We start from the raw sequence: 16,692 nt of genomic DNA on the forward strand, positions 1-16,692 counted from the left end.
AGCCGGGTGAAGAGTTGGTAGAAACAGAATAATGTGTTCACCATATTCATAAGAGAGACACTGAGAAGTTGACCTAAGTCAAGAAATAATTTCAGATGCTAAGAAAACCAGGGAAGATGTTTCTCATTTCCAGTGGTTTCCCACCTGTGCGAGCAGCAGAACACCTTGTCCAAGCATGCTACATATTAGCTCACACTGCATCCCTCAGCCAGTACCTCTTAATAGGAGAACGTTTTCACCATCTCTTCTCTGAAATCCTCCAGGCAGTCCGAATATTGTTATCCTCATACCCTTGTCTCCCCTGAGATTTACTCTATTTCCCACTTCTCCAGGAGAAGGGGCAGCTTTTGCTGGAAATGCAAACAAACCTTTTCTTACAACACTGGAGCCGAAAATCTCTTTTTGTTGGAGCAGGTCCCCCCCAGGTAACCATCAGGCTATTTAACAGCACCCAGTTAATCTATTTGCCTGCCCACCTCACTCTGGTGACCCAGAGAATCAGCGTGAAATGTCTTACTAATGGCATTTTTGGTTATTAAGTGCTACAACTGATTGAACAGGGTACACATAGCTTGTTACTGGCCCTTGCTGGAGACCAGGTACAGAAGTAATGAAGCACTTGCAAGTGACTGGTCACTAGTAATTTGCTCCTAGATGAAGTGCTTAGCAAGCCACACTGTCATCCAAGCACTGAATAGGCTGTTACCGTTGTAAAATGCATTTAGTACCTTTAGATACATAAGCATCTCCTAGAAGAGTGGGAAGCTGAGCCAAGTGGTCGCATTAACGTAACAGCTCAAAAGGCAGAATAGTTGCTTAACATATAGTAAGTTCTGAGCCTATTTTTCTTCCCTGGCTTTCATTCTGTTGTATTTTCTTATTATTTCCTTTCCTTTTCCTCCGCCTTCCTTTTCCCCTGTGGGTCACACAGAGTTACATAGAAACCCATGCATGTCAATACTTTCTGGGTGGGTGGGAGACAAAAAGTATCTCAGAGATGAAGATGGAGGAAACGGGATGGTCCCTTCTCTGGAAGAAACTCTGTGCTTTTATTTTGTGAGCTATCCCACAGGAAAAGGGAAAAGGGGTGCTACTGTGTGCATGAAAAGGAGTAAAGGATTTTGCACGAAGTTCTGCAAAAAGAAGGAGCAGAGACATCGGAGAAGGAAGGGGGGAATCTTAACCAAGAAAAAATCAATCTTGTGGCCCTGGACAGAGCGTGCCCTGCCACACCCCAGGGCATGGCACAGGGATGTGCTTTTGGACTGTGGATTCAGATCAGACTGCTAGAGAGTGGAAACACATATGGACAATGCACTCCTAAGGAAATGGTGTCTTTCCTCAATTTCTGCTCATTGTGGTGCTTCCGTTCCCTGCTGGGCAGGCTTTCCACACCCGGATTTCTCCTGAGACAGCTCCCATGAGGGACGCCCTGCACCATGCTGGAAGGGAAAGGAGAAAAGTTTGGTGTTGTTTGGGTCTGTACACAGACACAAACCCCTACTAATAAGAGTTAGCTGGGGCCAGGGATGCAATGCACAAGGTGTGTAAGCTTGCAGGTCTGACTCCTGCTGAGTTTCACCAATCTGTTTCCCTGCTGATAATCTTGATTGTACTACATCCCCACAGACACTGCGTCTTCCTTGCTCTCATATCTGAAACCTACCCCACAGAAACACTTATCCAGAGAAGTCTCATTCTGTGCTCTTCTGAAGGAGAAAACTTCCATTCTTCTCCCGCTATGCAGTCAGACTTGGCTGCCTTCAGACACATTTACCTTCTCCAAGCCAGCAGCTGTTGCCAACCATATTTTTCTGCAGATCACGTAGCACCTGTAATGGAGAAGACTTGAAGGAAAAAGGAGAGGTGATGGCATGTATTGATAGGACAAGGGGGAAAGGTTTTAAGCTGACAGAGATTTAGGTTAGATATAAAGAAGTTCTCCACTATGAGGGTGGTGGAACACTGGCATAGGTTGCCCGGAGAAGCTGTGGCTGCCCCATCGTTGGCAGTGTTCAAGGCCAGGCTGGATGTGGCTTTGAGCAGCCTGGTCTAGAGGAAAGTGTCCCCCTGCCCATGGCAGGGGGATGGAACTGGATGAGCTTTAGGGTCCCTTTTCAACCCAAACCATTCTGTGATTCTATGAAAACAGGAAAAAAAAAAGGCGAAGAATGAGTGCTAGCCCTGTTATTTACTAAATCTTAAGCAAGCCCATGTCCATCTGCATGGGGTTAACCTTTCTGTATGAAGGACCTCTATGCCCTCTCCTACTGCTTTACCTTCACCTAAATCATCCTGTGTACATCTGTGTGTATAACAATAAATTTGGCTTCGCATACGAGAATACCAAAATACATTGTAATATTATTACCAATTACATACTATTATTATTCATAATAGTACTATTACATATAATAATATTATGACAGAAACCAAAAAGCACTTCCACAAGCATTGCTGCAAAATGGATTTCAGTGTTTACTGCAGGGCTGCTACCTCTTTGCAGTATTTTCCTTTCTTCCCCTCAAAAAAAGAAAAAAGGAATGGAAAGAACAGAGAGATGTGAATTCTTACATATTACATGTGCTTGAGATGGCTTTCGCAGCCTCTGCCTGGGCGCGCTCCTGCCCTTCCGCCTCTGTCCGGGGCTCGGGCAGGGAGAGAGGGAGGCGCATGGGCGGGAGCAGAGACCGCGCCCCCGTCCGTTACCGAAAGGCTAAAATAACAGAATTATTCCCAGATGGAATAAAAACGCGACGCCTCCTTCGAGCCGGAATCGAACCAGCGACCTAAGGATTTCCGCAAAGCCAAGCCTCTACAGTCCTCCGCTCTACCAGCTGAGCTATCGAAGGGAGCTTGCAGCGACCGCCCAGCGGCCGCCCAACGTCCCGCCACACCCCGCGCAGGGCTCTGAGCATGCGCCTGGCGGCGGCAGCGCCCGAAACGGGTGATGGGCGCATGTGCGCAATGGGCTTGGCGCGGGAGAGGATTCCGCTGAGTGGGCGGTGGCCGGCGCGTTGAGCGCGCGGGGCCAGTGGCGCAATGGATAACGCGTCTGACTACGGATCAGAAGATTGTAGGTTCGACTCCTGCCTGGCTCGCATGTGTTTTGGTTCCTCGGACTCGCTTTCACCACGCCGTGCATTCTGTCGCAGTGGAGTGGAAAACAAACCCGCCCGGCTTTTCGCCCTCGCATCTTCGTGTGCACCCCGAAACCGCATAACACACACAGCTGCCGAGCATCCTTGGGTGTGCCCTTTTTTTCCGCTTCAGGTAGACATTTCTCGAGTTATTATTCCCAAGGAAGTTTCCAGACAGCTGCCTATGGCTATTAGCTGAGTGAAAGCAACAGGCAGGAAAATGAGGGTCGCAAGGGATGTGTGTGACACAGTAGGGTGCCCTTTCTTTGTGCTCCCTGTCTGCACACCCTTCTGTTGTGGCTGGCACTGGCACTGTTCACAGACAGCAAAACAAAGAATGGAGGTTCCAAATCGGTTATTTGTTCATAACAACATGAACTACATGTAGCAAACTTGCACTGAATCCACGGGCAGTTAATGCGTCTGAGAAAATGCACATGTGGATCGTCTGAAAATCTTGGGCCTTGATGTGTGCTTTGGGTGACACAATAACCCAGTGATGTGGTGGGCGTATAAATGGAGTTCAGTGCTGTATTCTATGATTCTATGATTCTATTCAGATGGAAAAGAATCCCGTCGGTGCATGTATACCACCACCGCTGACTGCGGAGCGACAGAAAAACATGCGAGCCAGGCAGGAGTCGAACCTACAATCTTCTGATCCGTAGTCAGACGCGTTATCCATTGCGCCACTGGCCCCGTACGGAAGGGTCTTTTCTCGCTCTGACATGTACCGCCGCACCCTAGCGCAGCGCCGCCCGCCCTGCCGCCCGCCCTGCCGCCCGGCGGCGCTCCATGCAGTCCCTGCCCTTCCGAACAGTGGACCCCGGCGTGGGCTAGCGCCCGTCCCCGAGCTGTGTGCTCCGCGCATGCGTCCAGGCGCACCATGGTGGGTTCTTGTTGTATGGCAGCGGGGTCCTGTCATAGGTCCCTTCGATAGCTCAGCTGGTAGAGCGGAGGACTGTAGAGGTTGGGCTTTGCGGAAATCCTTAGGTCGCTGGTTCGATTCCGGCTCGAAGGAGACGGCGTTTTTTTTTCCCCACCCCCTTTTCCAAACGCGAGCAGTGTGGGTTTAAGCAGCCTCTATTTAACCAGTTGCACATACGGTTGCTTTTCTCTATGAGATCCATCTGTGCCGCAAGCCGAGCAGCTCCGCTGTGACTCGCTGATACTGCTGCGGGAGCCAGCTGACTGCTGTGTGACTGCCAACACCTCGTTCATTTTAAGTGGAAACCAAGATGCGTGCTGTTCTTAGTCCAACTTGCCACAACTTCCTACAGAGCAAGCCAGAGCAGACCTGTCTCATCTCAGTTAGTTAGGATGTTGAAATTCTGAGTGTCTCTTTTTGTCTAGGCATTGTTTTCCCAGAGTAAGGATGTGTCTGTACATCTGCACGCTGCCACCAGAGGAGAGCATTTTAAAACCCAGCCAGGTGACACTTGACACATGTTCACTCTCTCTGCTAGTAGGAGATTACATATCTTCACTGGTAGTTTTCTGTTACCTGTAGGTGTTGGCTACTTTGCAGGTGTCCCATATTGTGGCCTTCCCAACCCTGGGATGGGTGACAGTGGCACAAAGGACTGAGTCCTTGTGTATGAACCTCTGTACCCATTTACCTCTCTCAGAGTGAGAGGGGATGCTGGATGTGACGTTTTGGCTGACTTTAGTTCGTGGAGGGGAGGAAGGGGATTCCTGTCATCTGTGGCCTTTCTCTGCTTTGTTAACAGGACAGTGGACATTTGTACAGAAAATGATAGCGGAGAAAACCAAATCAGTAATTTCAGCTGTGATCAGTTTGGCATGCTTCATCTTTTCTCTTGAATGATTTTATCCTGGAAAGAGGCAGAAATGTAATCCTTTCTGACTGAAATCATGGTATCTACTCTGAGGGAAGGTAAGGAATGAAATTAAATGACATACATTTATGTTTGATATTTTCTGGATTAAGCAAACTTGTTGTGAGGAGAAAGGTGCACAAACTGCCTGAATAACTGGTTATGTTGACGGTGGGCCTAATTCTTCTATGATGCCTCTTCTGTTTGGTATTTTGTGTGAATCTGAGCATCTAAACACATGAAAGGACAGCCCTTTGGGCATGCAAACAAACCAGCTTCCCCTTGTCCATTTCCCAAATGCCTGGGCTCCTGTGGTCACAGAGACTGGACATCACCTTACTGAGAAGTATTGGTGCCTCATAGCAGGCCCAGATCACCTGGCTGTTAGACAGATGCAAACCCCCTGGGTGAGATGCTGGTCCCAGGGGAGTGCACAGGACACCTGCTGCTGTCTTCAGCAGCACTGTGGTGTCACTCTCCACCCTTTGCTAGGAGAAATTGTTCCATGAAGGAACTGATACTGGTAAAACTCTCTATAACTACCTGAAAGGAGGATGGAGTGAGGAGGTGGCTGGCCTCTGCTCTCAACAACAAGTGATAAGACAAGAGGAAACGGGCTCAAGCTGTGCCAGGAGAGGTTTAGAATGGATATTATGAAAAATTTGTTCACTGAAAGGGTTGTTGAGCATTGGAACAGGCTGCCCAGGAAGAGGTGGAATCACTATCCCTGGAGGTATTTGAAAACCATGTAGACGAGGTCCTCAGTGACATAGTTTAGTGGTGGCCTTGGCAGTCCCTGGGTAGTGGCTGGACTTGATGAGCTTAAAGGTCTTTCTCAACCTAAATGATTCTATGGTTCTATGATTCATCACACCACTGTTTTCTTTTGTTTTAATGTATACAAGCATTCTGCATTATATAAAGGATTTGCAATGTGCAGCTATAGCTCTGGCTGCTTTGCATAGGTAGGTGCATCTGCTGCAATCCAAGACCTAGTTCCTCTTTGGGGAAACCCTGAGTTGCTGCTTGCCGCTTGTTGGTGTGCAAAGCCCTAACTTTTGACAGCTGTCTCAACAGCTTCTCTATCTATTACTGGAATGAACCTGCTGAGAGTGTGGAAAAGTAAAGGGAGTGCTACAATTCATACATACAACCTTTATTAGTCAGAGTGGTTGACAGCAACGGTAGCTTTGAATATGTAGTACATTACATATAAATAAATGCAGTGAAGCAGAACAAACATTTGAGGTTCTGTACATTTTGCATACAAAGGGTATGCAATTGAACTTTCCACTGAAACAGGTAACATAAGAATAGCTGAGTTCACATGAGGAACTTTACTGAGAAGCAAACAAATGAGTAAAATCCCGCTGAAGAGCCGAGTCTTGAAATCCTTATTCATCCTTTCTCCATGTGTCCTCAGAATAGCTGATCCTGACAGCAAATGCCCTGGTACCCTGGAAACTGAGATTCCTCTTTGGAATTAAACAGTGAGTTCAGACACTCTGATTTTTAAGCTGCAAGTCCTGGAGAACCTGCTCAGAGGCTTGGTCACTAGTTTGTTCTAGGAGTTTTGTAGTAGTACAGGTCCCTGTGTCTGTAAAAGGGCTTTGCAGACATGCAGCAGCTTGTCTACTTTTGCATCACACTGCAGGATCGAGTCATAAACCTTTCCCAAGAAAAATGTCTCATTTAGAAAGAGCAAATAAGAACCACATGACTCGTGGTCACATTTCAAGCCTATGGAGATTACTTCCTTGATTTCAGTAAATTTTGGCTCTGGCCCATAATGGGGCCCTGAGGGATGTCAAAGGTGTTGTATGTGAAACAATCGCCCCCCCCCCCCCCCATTGTTTTTGCTAATCTGGGATTTCCCTTTCCCTCCCTGGTTTTAGGCCTGCTCTGTAGCTGCTGTTGAAATCAAGGGTGTAAATCTTGTTGACTTCCATGGGAGCAGGAGATAGTCTGGCCACCCAGAGGTAAGGTGCGCAGCACATGAATGTGTCTTCTGGGCTCACATCCCCTCAGCAGCAGGATGGTGCCACCAAAGCACATCCACAACTGGGATGGATGGGCACATTCCCGCAGCACCGCTTAGCAGGCAGGATGGCACCCTGGATTTACGTACATATGAGTGGCCTCCAAAGTATTGCAACATACAACTGAGGACAAAGAGGAGCCCATGGGGAGGAGGAAAGTGAGTGCCTGTGCACAGCCCCAGCCATGCCAGGACTTTACTCTGGGGCAGAAAAATAGGGCTATTTCTGAGGGCAATGTGTATGTCAGCTGGCCCCACTGCCTGCACTTGGAGAACAGATATATAACCTGAAGTGGAATTAATGGCTTTTAAAATGTCCGTGTGTTACGGGAACTTTAAAGAAATGTTGAAAGTAGTATTTCTTGACTTCGAAGTTACAGCTGGGTCTATGAAACACACTCTTTTCCCATATATTTAGCTGCTGTGGGATGACATTTGATGTGAAAGGTGAGAATAGAAGAAAGATAATAATGTTTCACAACTGCAGGATCCAATTTTAACGTTTTTGACTAGCTATGTATTCACTGGTCTATATAGTATAGTGTAACATTATACCCCCCTTTGGACCACAGCACTTTGATTAGAAGAGCAGAAATAGCAAACATACAGGACTGACAGTGATTGGTGTAACATAATGATTAAGAAGAAATGCAGCTGTCTAAGGCTTGAACTATTATGCCCAACCACAGAAGGGCTAAGTTTAGGATCTAAGAGGTGTTTCTTCATCTCTTTCTTACAAATTAGGGGCTTACTTTCTTCATGCTGTACCCACCAGCAATACACCTCATCCCTACCTCTTTATTTTAAATCATGCCATGTGCTCTTAAACCCCCTGTGCCTGGGGCAGAGGGGAGGACCTGGGCTGTGAGGATAGTTGCTCCTCTGCTGCTTGCCTGCCTTGCCGAGTCCTTGCTGGTTCCACAGCTGTGGTTGCCAGCGCTGGTGCAGTGGCTCCCAGCCCAGTTCCAGCAGGGCAGTGGGGCCAGCAGCCAGGGGCATGGTACAATAAGAACTCCAGCTGAAAGCTGCTGGCTGGGGATCAATTTCCAGCACACTGCAGCTGCAGCTGGAGAAGCCAGGGCCGCATGACATGGGCAGCAGGCCTGACTGGGCAGGATCAGGGAAGCTTTGCCTTGGGGCTGTCACCAGCTATGGGGACAGGAGAGAGGCACTGAGGCAGCCCAGGGCAGCCTTCCCCTCCACAGGGTGCTTGCCCACCCTCTCCTGTGTTTGCAGGTGAAGGTACAAAGCCCTTGTGTGCTTCTGGTGCTGGATGAGGCTACAGGATTTGGAGTGACCCATGTTGTAACCATCTTCAGAACAATCTCCAAGCACTTTGTCCTGGCTCAAGTTTATAACTGCCAACGCTGGGCCCAGGCAAGCTGTTCACTGCTTTCCAAAGAGCATTTAGTCTCCTGGAAGGACAGCCCCATCTGCCTTGTCATCAACTTTGCCTCTGAGCTATGCTAAAGAGCATTTTCAGGATTCTCTTCATGGGAATGCTTCACATCCAGCAAAACTTCAGCATGCGAGGAGTATTCCCAGGGCAGGCAGAGATGGAGCTGGTGTGTCCAGAAAGGGACTTGGGATTGTGTCTGGGAGGTGAACCCACAGCTAAGGGCCTGGAGGAGAGCAACTATACAAAAGGAAGTATTGTTAGAGGGAAAGACCATGCTGAGCATAGCAGTTTGAAGCCATGAGTATGCTGGTGGGTAGAGCTCTGTAGCAGCCCTAGGTATCTCCTTGCAGAGTGCAGATATCAACCAATGGGAAGTGGCCTAGAGGGAGATTCTGCCTTGATAGGAAATTCTCTCAGGTTACTCTTGATTAGCTTAAAGACAACTACAAACACAGGCTGCAGAGCTTATCAGTGTGTTTGTTCTCAGTGGGAATCACCAACAGGTTGTGTTTGCTGGCTCTAGGAGTCTGTGCGATAGCTCCGACGGCTGTCCCCTATTAGCTGTGTCTTCTCGGTCGCATTAGTCGGCTGAAGCATGATAGGAGTTTCTCCATCTAAATTGGGGAGGATGACAAAAAATACTTTAAGAATCCTTCAGCGGCTGCCGAAGTCAGACTTCTTGGTAGTACCACAACATTTCATCTGCTATTCTGGCTATAGCTTAGGCTTGGCTTCACAGACAGCTGTGTGCATATGCAAGAGGCAGCAATGTCCACACAGAGTCTACAAATGCCCTTACTCCTTGTCCACATGTAATGCCAGATTTCTGGGTGCTATTAAACTGAGTATTAGCTGTACCTGGTGCTTTGCAGATATTGCAGGTTAAGGGTTCCTGCCTGTTCCAATTGCAAGTGCTTGTTCCTGCAAATGTCTGAATATAATGAGTGCTGTTGTGAGTCAGCAAGTACAAACCTTGATGGCATTTGTGAGAATGGGCCAGAAATTACTCTTGAACAAGGCGAAGTTAACAGCAAAGAAAGAAGAGAGGTAAAAGGAAACAAAAATGTGTGAGAGTAATATACTTGAGGAAAGAAATCACATAGATCCTGAAAGGCAGCTAGTTAATTAGACATGTTAAATTGCATTTTGAGTTCTTATGTAGTATATATGCAATAGGATTTTGAGAATTACTGTTTTAATGAGTTTGGAACTGCCAAAACCTCATATTATCCTCTACTGAATATTATCACTCTATTATCATGCTATATTGTCACTCTGTTGACTCTTACTGATTTGTACTTTCACATTCCATGAAGTTATGCAGTTTGGTTTCCCAATATAAATACATAAAAAGTGCCTTTGTTGTAGAGTGGGAGAAAGTGAAGTCCTTACAGAGTTCCTGATGGCTGTTGTGTTCCCTCTGATAATGAAGACAGTTTGGCTGCCCTTCTCTTGGGCCTCTTTCCAACACACCCTTTTTTGGGAGGAAGGATGAGGCTCAAAACTCAGAGACTGACTTTTAAAGGTTCATCCATCTCAGTGAAGTGTTTTCATATGAAAAATTTTTGACTAATTCTGTCTTGATGTAGAGCTTTCTATTAGGCTCTGTATCTCAGCCTTCACAGTAACTGAATACAAATGATGACCTTTCTTGCCAAATGACCAAATGTTCAGAAAAAAACCCTCATCTGACGTTTCCTACTGTTTACATGACAGTTGATGGGATGAATCACGGGCAAAAGATGCAATGTACAGGAGTAACTCAACCCAGAGCAGGAATCTAATTGCATGCCATACGGCTTCTCCTCAGTGGGGGAAGAACAACTTTGACTGTGTCAAGGTGAAAGGCATGAATGATTAAATGCCAGGTAGCTTCTCTGTATGGGCAATTCTGCATTTAGACACAAGGTCAAAGGCAGACATGTTTCATAACTTCTACAAGTATATAAGTAATTAAAGCTTAGAGCTCAGATTGGGCTCAGATTGGTTTGGCAGCTTCAATCAATTTTTAAGTTGCTGTGTATTTTCTAGATTTCTGAGCAGCACTCCCTCCCACCCTCGACTGCCTCCAAGTTGTTCATTTTCTGGAAGATCACTGATGGAGGGCAGAGACTAGCAGTTCATTTTGCTGCGATACCCAGATGTGCAACAAGGGGACAGGACCCACTGCAAATTATGTCACATTGCTCCCAGCTGATTTGCAGACAGTTCTGAGCTGACACCTTCCAGAAGCTTTTTGCTGCCCCCACCCTTTTAAGATTTATGATGGGTTTTATCAGAACAGGGACCCATCATATAATAAACTGTACAAATATAGTCTGCTAATGGAGAGCTGCAGAATGGAGGTGCAGCAGAAATCACAGTTTAAACTGTTTAAACCACGACAACTGATTTCTATAGATAGCTCTTGCTTGCTGTTCGCCTACATTGATATCATATGGAGTGTGGAGGAGACAATGAAGTGCTAAAACCTTATTGCTTCTGAGTTGAGACAGTACTTTTTGTTACTCGGGTTCCTTTTTTTACTTTTTTTTTCTTTTCTCTCCCAGATTTCATTTTCCATAAAATGAAAGTCAGTTTAGAAATGCCTTGCTTTGTTCTTACAATGATAACCAGAGAGAGAACCTACCAAAATGTGCATCATTACAGCCTGAAGTACCTACCCTGAAGTACCAAGACAATCCAAATTCCAACAGCACCTCCCCTGGGACCACAGAAATCAACAAAAGGTTTGCCACTGACTTCAGTGGAAGCAAAATCTGGCAACCTGTCTCATGTGTGTAAGTGAAAATAATGAATCCTTGTATGCCTCTGTTCTGCAGATGAGCGAGTGGTATTTCCCTCTACCAGGGTGTTTTTGCAGGTCACCCATAACATCATGGCATGACAACACAGATTACCCTACTTTATACTTTTTTAATGTCATGTTTGATCTGAAACCCTAAAAATTGCCATTTTTTAAATGTAATAATCCAAATATTTTTGGTCTTCCATTGTACATTAGGCCACAGTCCTCTCTAGTACAAATCAGTAGTCACGAGAGGGAATCACTGTAACCTAAGTACAGGTTAGGGCTTGCAAATCCCCACGTTCCTTTAGTTCTGATGGTCATGATACCCATGGAAGTATATGCTGTAAAGTGAATCTCTCATGGGAGATATTTAACTAGCTGAGCACCAGAACTAGTCAAATATATTTGAATAAAACTTTGTTCTAGAGGAGTATGCCATTTTAACAAGACTGAAGCATGATTGTGTTGATTTCAGTGACAACACACTTTGCTTTTATTTTAGGAAAAGGTTTGCTGAATTTTTGGCCTCACATCTCTCCTTTTTCACTAATAATTATGTTTTATGGTATCTGAATTTGAGGAAAGAAATCAACTGCGTAACACCTTCATTTTATTAAGGAGAAATGTGAGAGACTGAAAATTATTACTGTTGTGCCAGTTCAAAAGATGAAGTCTAAATCTCAACTCCCACAACACACATAGAGTGTCTTTTGAGCAGTACAGCCAGCTCCAAGCAGCTCCCACTGAGCACAGTAACAACTGCTGAAGATTCACTAAGAGGATTTTAGCATCAGGAATGGTGACGTGCTATCAGTGTTGCATTCCTCAGGAAATCAGTGACCGACTACAAAATATTTGGATAAATTATAGTATGGCCTTAGCTTGAGAAGCTATGCTTTGGCCTTAGCAAAAAAGCTCTGGCTAGCAATAATATAGATAGTGGGAATCTTAATTAATGTCTTTGCAGGAAGCAATGAAATGAATTACCATCTAGAATGCTCAGTCTGTGGGCAGAGGGCATGCAAAGAATTTGGATCCTAATAGGATTTCCTCTTCCAAAATGAAAGCTGCTGCAGGAGTGATTGCAGTTTGTTTCCGAATTACCTAAAATCTGGAGGTGGGGTGGGTGGCAAGGTGCATTTTGAGCCAATTGTCATTGATTTTTCCATATACAGTGTAGTTCTGGTGCCCTCAACATAAAAAAGGACATGGAACTGTTGGAACAAGTCCAGAGAAGGGCCACAAGGATGATCAGAGGACTGGAGCACCTCCTGTATGAAGACAGGCTGAGAAAGTTGGGGCTGTTCAGCCTGGAGAAGAGAAGGCTGCGTGGAGACCTCATAGCAGCCTTCCAGTATCTGAAGGGGGCCTATAGGGATGCTGGGGAGGGACTCTTCATTAGGGACTGTAGTGACAGGACAAGGGGTAAGGGGTTAAAACTTAAACAGGGGAAGTTTAGATTGGATATAAGAAGGAAATTCTTTCCTGTTAGGGTGGTGAGGCACTGGAATGGGTTGCCCAGGGAGGTTGTGAATGCTCCATCCCTGGCAGTGTTCAAGGCCTTTTTGGATGAGGTCTTGAGTGATATGGTTTAGTGTGAGGTGTCCCTGCCCATGGCAGGGGGGTTGGAACTTGATGATCTTGAGGTCCTTTCCAACCCTAACTATTCTATGATTCTATGATTCTATTTTCCTTTCAGCTGCTCACATTTCCCTCTGTCATGGCATCTTAAGTTTTCTTCCTGATGTGTTGCTTTCTTTTAATCTAATTTTAAAATATAGAGTATTCTACTCTATTGAGGCAAGCTGGTTTTGATTGGTAGGAAGGTGTAGCAAGACTGAAGAGAAGGGTAAGAAAGGTACAAATATCTAGTTTTCTTCAGGCCCTACCTATATATTCAATACTGTCTTCAAAATACTTAAAACATATAATTCCATATTCTATTAATTTTTCAGGCTGGGACTTTGCTAAACATTTGAAATTATTTAAAAAACTGATATGTCAGTGAGACTTGGTGGGAGTAAATGGATGGGAAGTTGGACTAAAATTACTGAATACCAAGAAACATCACCTGTGCTGGAAGGAGGGTGGTATTTGCCACTGGGGAATTTTGTGCTGGATTTTGAGGGAAAGAAAATCACCTGCCAAATTAGAAAAATAAAAAAAAAAATATCCAGGCAGAATTAAAAAATTCTTACCCTTCAAATTTCCATCTTCATATTTGAAACTTGGTTCTGCTGTCACAGACCATAAATATCAAGACCCATTTTAGATTTTCACTTTGCAGGTGCCTATGTCACAGAGTATATTACATTTATTTCAGGTAGTGCACTGTGGTTGTAAAGTCTTCACTAGTACGTTTTGTTGCCTTTGCAGAGACTGATCAAATATGATCAGTTTTTAAGCTGACTATATTTACCTTGATATGGCTCTAGGCAAAACACATTTAAAAATACCACCACACGTTGGCATACCAGTTGTATAAATAGCATTTGTTTCAACTACTACAAGTGTTTTGTTGCATATTTATGGAAGGGTAAATTTGTGTGAAAAGTTGGGGGGAAAAAATCTCCCCTGCTATGGGAACATGACTTTTGCAATCTGGCAGTGCTAATTTAAGCATAGTAAACGTAAGAATGTAGCAGCGTAAGACCTTCCACAACAATGGAAAAGAAAAAGAGTGATCTGAGTCCTTAGGTCCTTCCTCATAAAAAAGCATACTCCTAATCATTGTTTATATGAATTTGCAACTGAAAAGTGGCCTAAGTCTATCCCTGCTGAACCAAGGGATGTTGCCTTTCTCATCCTGACCTGCAAGTGCCCAAATCTGTCCAGTCTGAGATGTTTCTGCTTCCCTTGAAGATGAAGGCAAACTTCTGCCCTGCTTCAGCAGATTAGGACAGGGCTCTTCATTTAAAATATGTAACTCACACTCATGCCAAGTCAGAAAATTACCACCATCATCCTTTGGTATAGGCAAAACTTGAATGTGCAGACAGAAGGGTGTCCCATTACCCTCGCCCATGTTCTTGGCCAGGCACTCTTGCTCCCTTCTTTGAACCAGCCTCAGCACTCAGCCTGCCCCACTGTGAGGCATGGCAAGGTGTTAAATGGGCAGGGAATTGCACATATTTTTGAGAGGATTAGTTTTCATCTGGATCGTGTCCAAGATCTGGCTCCTGGTAACGCAGCATAATCGCTACTGTCAGTGTAGGAGAGAGTGAGCAGCTTGGGGGCTGCGGCAGCTCCCATGAAAACTCTGTTAGGTTACTGCACAACCTTACTGTTGAAGACTTTGCATCTTCTCTTGAAGCCTTTTATTGGATGGATACAGTTAGCCCACCACAGCTAGCCATAAATTATACATGATAAAACCTGAATGAGAGCTTATTCAGGTGGGTCAGATGTGGCAAGCACCAGTCAATTCAGATCTAATGTATAAGTACGGGATCTAGGATGTGAAGCAGCGTGGGTATGGGGGCCAGAGAGTGAACACCATTGCTTAAGATGAGCCTTGAGACTTCTAATGATGTAGGAGATATTTGTTAGTGCCATAAGTTTTCATTAACACATGACTTGGGAAGTTCATCAGGTCACGGTGTTAGCTAGAGTGAACTGGCACATCTCCACTGATGTCTGGACCAGCCTCATCATCGTGAGCAGAATATCTGGCCTACAGGCTTTAAAGATTGTTGTGAACAGCTTTGCCACACAGTATGCCCACATAATACACACCTCTTTCCATGTCGTTCTTGATTTGCTCTTCCAAATCTTCTGGAGACACACAAAACTCCTGCTCTTCCCCTTCGGGTGCTTTGGGTTTACACTTCCCACAGCAGCAGTTGAAGCAGCAGCAGAGGCAGCAGCAGAGGTAGCAGCCCGTCAGCAGGCCACAGACTGCAAACAGGCCCTGTGTTAAACACAGAGGGAGGAAAACCCTGTGAGCAGTGACCTTCTTCAAACTCTCAGCAGCCTGCAGAAGGCAAATTGTCAAAGGAACTTGGGTTCCCAAGTGCTTAGCACTCAGAGGAGTCCAGCTGCTGGCCAAGTGCCCAAACAAGGGCCAGCCCTTCTGAAGTCCTCACCCATGAGCTCCTATTTGCCGCTTAAGGACCACATCCGCAAAGAAGACACCAACCAATAGGCCCCCACAATGCTCAACTTCTGAAAGTCTGTCTTCAGAGGCTGTTCCTCAGGAAAAGCTTCCAAGCGGTATGCAAAACCCCACCCACCTCAAAATGACTCATTTCCATCTTAAAAATGACTCATTTGCCCAAGATCATTTTTGCAAACACTTATTTACTGGCAGGTTCTTGTCAATAGCAAAGCTGAGAGAAAAAGAAGTGAAGACCCAGATGCATCCCACATAACTTTAGGCACTGGAATAAGGCATCCAAATTAGGACTGTAGCCTCCATGAGCTCCCCACAGTCAATGGGCAGTTGAAAGTCCTTCCAGAGGGTGACTCAGACTCAGGAGGATTTGAATTGCCCATCGGAGGTGTCTTTCTCTCCCCATTAGCCTGTGCCAGAGCACACAGGTGACATCTCCTAAATTAGACTCCTTGGTCTGCGTTTCCTGATCTGGGACTCAGGCGCCAAGAAGTTCTCACTTGCATCACCCTCTGCCCACTCCTGTCCCTTTGACACAAAGCACAGAGGCTTCAGCAGAGCCAGCACAACTGTCTGGGGCCGAGACTAGAGATCTTAGCCAGATTAAACAGCCAGAAAACTTAATTTACAGACCTCTTCTTCCTCCAGACCAAGTCACTGCCTGGGTACACAGCACAGCTCCGCAGCTGTGGTGCTGGGGGCTGTGTGTTCTGTCGCAGCAATGGTTTGGGGGACCTGCAGAAGAGGAGCCCTTATGCTGACACTGCCACCCCATGTTCCTTACTCAAGTTCTTTGTGGCAGAGGAGAAACCTCCACATCTCTCCTTGGGCATAATGGCATAAGATCAAAGGAAAGACAGTGACATTTCTGAAAAGCAAATCAAAGCTGATACGTGGAATGTGTATGTAAAGCCAGCACAGCTTTGTGGCCACCAGGTATAAGTAGGTTGGAGGTATAGCCAGGCTTTAGCATTATAGTTGTATAGTCTGTACTTTACTAATTATTCATTATATTCGTAAGAAAACATGCTGCTGAGGAAGAAAGCAAAGACAAACGTCAGGATATTGTCAAACTTTGACAATGAAGCTATGTAAATAACACTCAGTTTGAAAATGTTAGTACAGGCCGACTGAAGCATCTCTGAATGTAGTAAGACTATTTACATGCCTAATATTAATATAAACATGTATCAAGTGTGAGCAAGGTACTTATAAATGAAGGACTCTAACTTTCTGTTTTAAAATGTGTTCCTTCCAAGGGACACCCACACCTATTCTAAATATTGTAAGTCCTAAAATAAGTTACCTGACTGTTTATCATTTATGCCATAATGGAGAATAAATAGCCACAATGGATAGTATGAAAAAAGAATAA

At 45.3% G+C, this 16,692-nt stretch overlaps 1 protein-coding gene, 1 long non-coding RNA gene and 4 other non-coding genes across 7 annotated transcripts in view; 2 read left to right on the forward strand and 4 right to left on the reverse strand.

The window, feature by feature from the left end:
* Positions 1 to 1,004: 1,004 nt before the first annotated feature.
* On the reverse strand, positions 1,005 to 1,910 carry LOC134171131 (uncharacterized). The gene is made up of 2 exons (XR_009967496.1): positions 1,667 to 1,910; positions 1,005 to 1,442 (listed from the first exon to the last, which is right to left on the reverse strand). It is a non-coding gene; the product is annotated as an uncharacterized LOC134171131 (long non-coding RNA).
* Positions 1,911 to 2,761: 851 nt separating this feature from the next.
* Positions 2,762 to 2,852, reverse strand: TRNAY-GUA (transfer RNA tyrosine (anticodon GUA)). Its single transcript is given in 2 exon segments — positions 2,762 to 2,797; positions 2,816 to 2,852. It is a non-coding gene; the product is annotated as a tRNA-Tyr (tRNA).
* A 176-nt stretch (positions 2,853 to 3,028) lies between these two features.
* TRNAR-ACG (transfer RNA arginine (anticodon ACG)) lies at positions 3,029 to 3,101 on the forward strand. Its single transcript has one exon. It is a non-coding gene; the product is annotated as a tRNA-Arg (tRNA).
* Positions 3,102 to 3,766: 665 nt separating this feature from the next.
* On the reverse strand, positions 3,767 to 3,839 carry TRNAR-ACG (transfer RNA arginine (anticodon ACG)). Its single transcript has one exon. It is a non-coding gene; the product is annotated as a tRNA-Arg (tRNA).
* A 231-nt stretch (positions 3,840 to 4,070) lies between these two features.
* Positions 4,071 to 4,161, forward strand: TRNAY-GUA (transfer RNA tyrosine (anticodon GUA)). The gene is given in 2 exon segments: positions 4,071 to 4,107; positions 4,126 to 4,161. It is a non-coding gene; the product is annotated as a tRNA-Tyr (tRNA).
* Positions 4,162 to 6,557: 2,396 nt separating this feature from the next.
* Positions 6,558 to 16,692, reverse strand: part of DNAJC5B (DnaJ heat shock protein family (Hsp40) member C5 beta) — a 33,647-nt gene continuing 23,512 nt past the window's right edge. For both annotated transcript variants that reach the window (XM_062633278.1, XM_062633277.1), the window contains 2 exons: positions 14,942 to 15,116; positions 6,558 to 9,029 (listed from right to left, as the gene is read on the reverse strand). In XM_062633278.1, the coding sequence (XP_062489262.1) occupies positions 8,935 to 9,029; positions 14,942 to 15,116 (270 nt within the window). In that variant the 3' untranslated portion in view covers positions 6,558 to 8,934. The remainder of the gene's footprint in view (positions 9,030 to 14,941; positions 15,117 to 16,692) is intronic.

Source organism: Pezoporus occidentalis, unplaced genomic scaffold, assembly GCF_034315485.1.
Source record: "Pezoporus occidentalis ecotype Australia unplaced genomic scaffold, CSIRO_AGI_Poc_V1 ctg4, whole genome shotgun sequence".
Lineage (NCBI taxonomy): Eukaryota > Metazoa > Chordata > Aves > Psittaciformes > Psittacidae > Pezoporus > Pezoporus occidentalis.